This window comes from Peromyscus maniculatus, chromosome 12 (genome assembly GCF_049852395.1).
Source record: "Peromyscus maniculatus bairdii isolate BWxNUB_F1_BW_parent chromosome 12, HU_Pman_BW_mat_3.1, whole genome shotgun sequence".
In the NCBI taxonomy this organism is placed as follows: Eukaryota; Metazoa; Chordata; class Mammalia; order Rodentia; family Cricetidae; genus Peromyscus; species Peromyscus maniculatus.
The window spans coordinates 80,479,974-80,482,956 of NC_134863.1; the positions used below are offsets into that span (position 1 = coordinate 80,479,974).

Consider the following 2,983-nt stretch of genomic DNA (forward strand, 5'->3'; position numbering starts at 1 on the left):
ACCCCACCTAGCTTGCCCTCCTCCTCCTCCTCCTCCCTTTCGGCTCTGGCCTTTCCCTGCCCGGGTCCCTCCTCCCGTCCCTCCTCCCGAATCTCTCCGCCGCGGGCGCCCATTGGCTGTGCGCTGAGAGTAGGCGTGTGCCGGGCCGAGCGGGTTTCATTGAGCGGAATTAGCCGGATGACATCAGCTTTGCAGCCCCTCGGGCCGGCCCAGCTCATTGGAGCCGCTGCCCCTCCAGGAAAAGCACATTGTTCCCGCCCCCGCCCGGACCACCGCCGCCGCCGTCGCCACTGCCTCCACCCGGCTATAAAAACCCGCGGAACCCCGAAAGGTGTGGGTGCTTCCTGCAGACCGAGCCGACACCAGCGCCGGCAGCCAGGTTCTCCTCTGCAGCGGGTACCTCGAATCCAGTTCACAGTGAGTGTCCCCGCCCCTCATCTGCCCAAGCCTAGATCCTGAGGACTGACTTCCCCAACTCCGCTAGGACCTAGGGTACACCCCTACGCGCAGGCTTGCTGGCCCGGACCCTGCCCCTGCGGGTCAGCTGTTCCTGGTAGCTGCTTTGGTGCCGCCGACACTCACCGCAGCATCCATCCCCAGCGCCAGTTAACTCCTGTTGCGGGAACCCAGGCCCCGGCGCCGCGGCAGAAGCAGCGCTTGGCTTGCTAAGCCCCGTGCTGGCTCTGGGTGCGCGAGTGCACGCGTGCCCGTGTTTACTGTGTCGTGTCGATGGAGATAAGGTGGATGCGTCTGAGCGTGACATAGACATACTTCTCTATTTAGAACTCCAGCCCAAAGAAAAGTCCCCATTTATTCCAGGCTGGAATGAAGAAACAAAAACCTCTAGAATGTCCCTTACCGACGGCCACCCAGGGCTCCCTGAAATAAAGTAACCCGTGGACGATAGTGGGAAGGGGAGGCGGGGAGATTCGTTAGGAGCACTGCCGTGTCCCGGGCTGCTAGCAGGCCAGAAACAGCAGCGAGGTGGACATCAGCCACCTTTGCGGGTACCCTGAGCTGCGGTGCAGGCGGGAGCGGCAATTTTGTCTCACTTCTCTCTCTCTCTCTCTCTCTCTCTCTCTCTCTCTCTCTCTCTCTCTCTCTCTCTCTCTCTCTCTCTCTCTCTCTCTCTCTCCCTCCCTCCTTTCAAGTTCCGACAGTTGAAAAAAGAAGGACCCTTCGAAAGCTAAGATTATCCCCGGGGCCATGGACTCGGACGCCAGCCTGGTGTCGAGTCGCCCGTCGTCGCCAGAACCCGATGATCTTTTTCTGCCGGCCCGGAGCAAAGGCGGCAGCAGCAGCGGCTTCACAGGGGGGACCGTGTCCTCGTCCACGCCGAGCGACTGCCCGCCGGAGCTGAGCGCAGAACTGCGAGGGGCCATGGGCGCAGCGGGCGCGCATCCCGGGGACAAACTGGGCGGCGGCGGCGGCTTCAAGTCTTCTTCCTCCAGCACGTCCTCGTCCACGTCGTCGGCGGCCACGTCGTCCACCAAGAAAGACAAGAAGCAGATGACCGAGCCCGAGCTGCAGCAGCTGCGTCTGAAGATCAACAGCCGCGAACGCAAGCGCATGCACGACCTCAACATCGCCATGGACGGCCTGCGGGAGGTCATGCCATACGCGCACGGCCCGTCGGTGCGCAAGCTCTCCAAGATCGCCACGCTGCTGCTGGCGCGAAACTACATCCTGATGCTCACCAACTCCCTGGAGGAGATGAAGCGGCTGGTGAGCGAGATCTACGGCGGTCACCACGCCGGCTTCCACCCGTCGGCCTGCGGCGGCCTGGCACACACGGCGCCGCTACCCACAGCCACAGCGCACCCCGCCGCCGCCGCGCACGCCGCGCATCACCCCGCCGTGCACCACCCCATCCTTCCTCCCGCCGCCGCCGCCGCAGCCGCCGCCGCCGCCGCTGCAGCCGTGTCCAGCGCCTCCCTGCCGGGCTCCGGGCTGTCCTCGGTCGGATCCATCCGGCCTCCCCACGGCCTGCTCAAGTCTCCGTCGGCGGCCGCAGCCGCCCCTCTCGGAGGCGGGGGTGGCGGCAGCGGTGGCAGCGGTGGCTTCCAGCACTGGGGCGGCATGCCTTGCCCCTGCAGCATGTGCCAGGTGCCACCGCCGCACCACCACGTGTCGGCCATGGGCGCCGGCAGCCTGCCGCGCCTCACCTCCGACGCCAAGTGAGCCGGCCAGCGGCGTGCGTTCTGGAGAGCCAAGGGCTGTGGAGCAGCCAGGACTGGCCAGCGCTGGGGCTCCGGAGCTCTGCTGCAAGAAGGGGAGCTGGACCATGGGCTGGGCCTAGGGAATTACGGGGAGTCCGATATCTGAGAACCGAAGTAGTGGGAGCATTTGGAGCAGCCGGGAGTGAGACGCCTTCGCTCCAGAACCTGATTAACTCTTCGGCTGAACTCTCGGTGGGTCTGGGAGACGCCATGGTACAACGCGCGCGCGGATACATCCATCACTGGAACTCCCCCCGCCCTGCACCCCCAGGAAGAGTCTAAAAACTGACTTTCCCGTGTGCACAGATTGACTCCCTGTCTCGGCTTAGGCAGCTCGTTGCCAAGAGGCAGGTCACAGGGGCACTTGACTACCTTTCCCCATTTCGGGCCAGGTAGGAGACTCCCAGGAGCCGCACCACAGAAGCCACCGCTGGGCCTCACTCCCAAGGTTCATCCCTGGCCCAGGGCCAGGGGCGCTAGGCTAGTTGACTCTGGGTACTGACTCTGGGTATCAGGGGCGCTGAAGACCGTGTCCCATTTCCATAACTGGGGGAACCTGTGTGGTCTCAGAAGTGTGGCCTTCTGTCCTGTCTCTCCTGTTGACTTGTGGTTTCCTAACAAATCTGTGAATGTTCCTTTTTCCGATCACGCGAGCAAGCTTTACAGACGCTCAAAATAGAAGCACTTGTGGAATGGAATAATCCAAACTACCGACACGGGGACGGGATGCTCTTTAGACCTTATTTTTAAATAGAAACCACACC

General features: G+C 63.2%; 1 protein-coding gene across 1 annotated transcript; it reads left to right on the forward strand.

The window, feature by feature from the left end:
• The first annotated feature begins 302 nt into the window (after positions 1 to 302).
• Positions 303 to 2,427, forward strand: Olig2 (oligodendrocyte transcription factor 2). The gene is made up of 2 exons (XM_016002097.3): positions 303 to 417; positions 1,152 to 2,427. The coding sequence occupies exon 2, from the start codon at positions 1,207 to 1,209 to the stop codon at positions 2,179 to 2,181; it is 975 nt and encodes a 324-aa protein (XP_015857583.1). The 5' UTR covers positions 303 to 417; positions 1,152 to 1,206; the 3' UTR covers positions 2,182 to 2,427.
• Positions 2,428 to 2,983: the final 556 nt, after the last annotated feature.

What these genes read in the sequence shown, in the direction of transcription:
- Olig2 (XM_016002097.3), top strand. Translation starts at nt 1,207, where the DNA reads ATGGACTCGGACGCCAGCCTGGTGTCGAGTCGCCCGTCGTCGCCAGAA.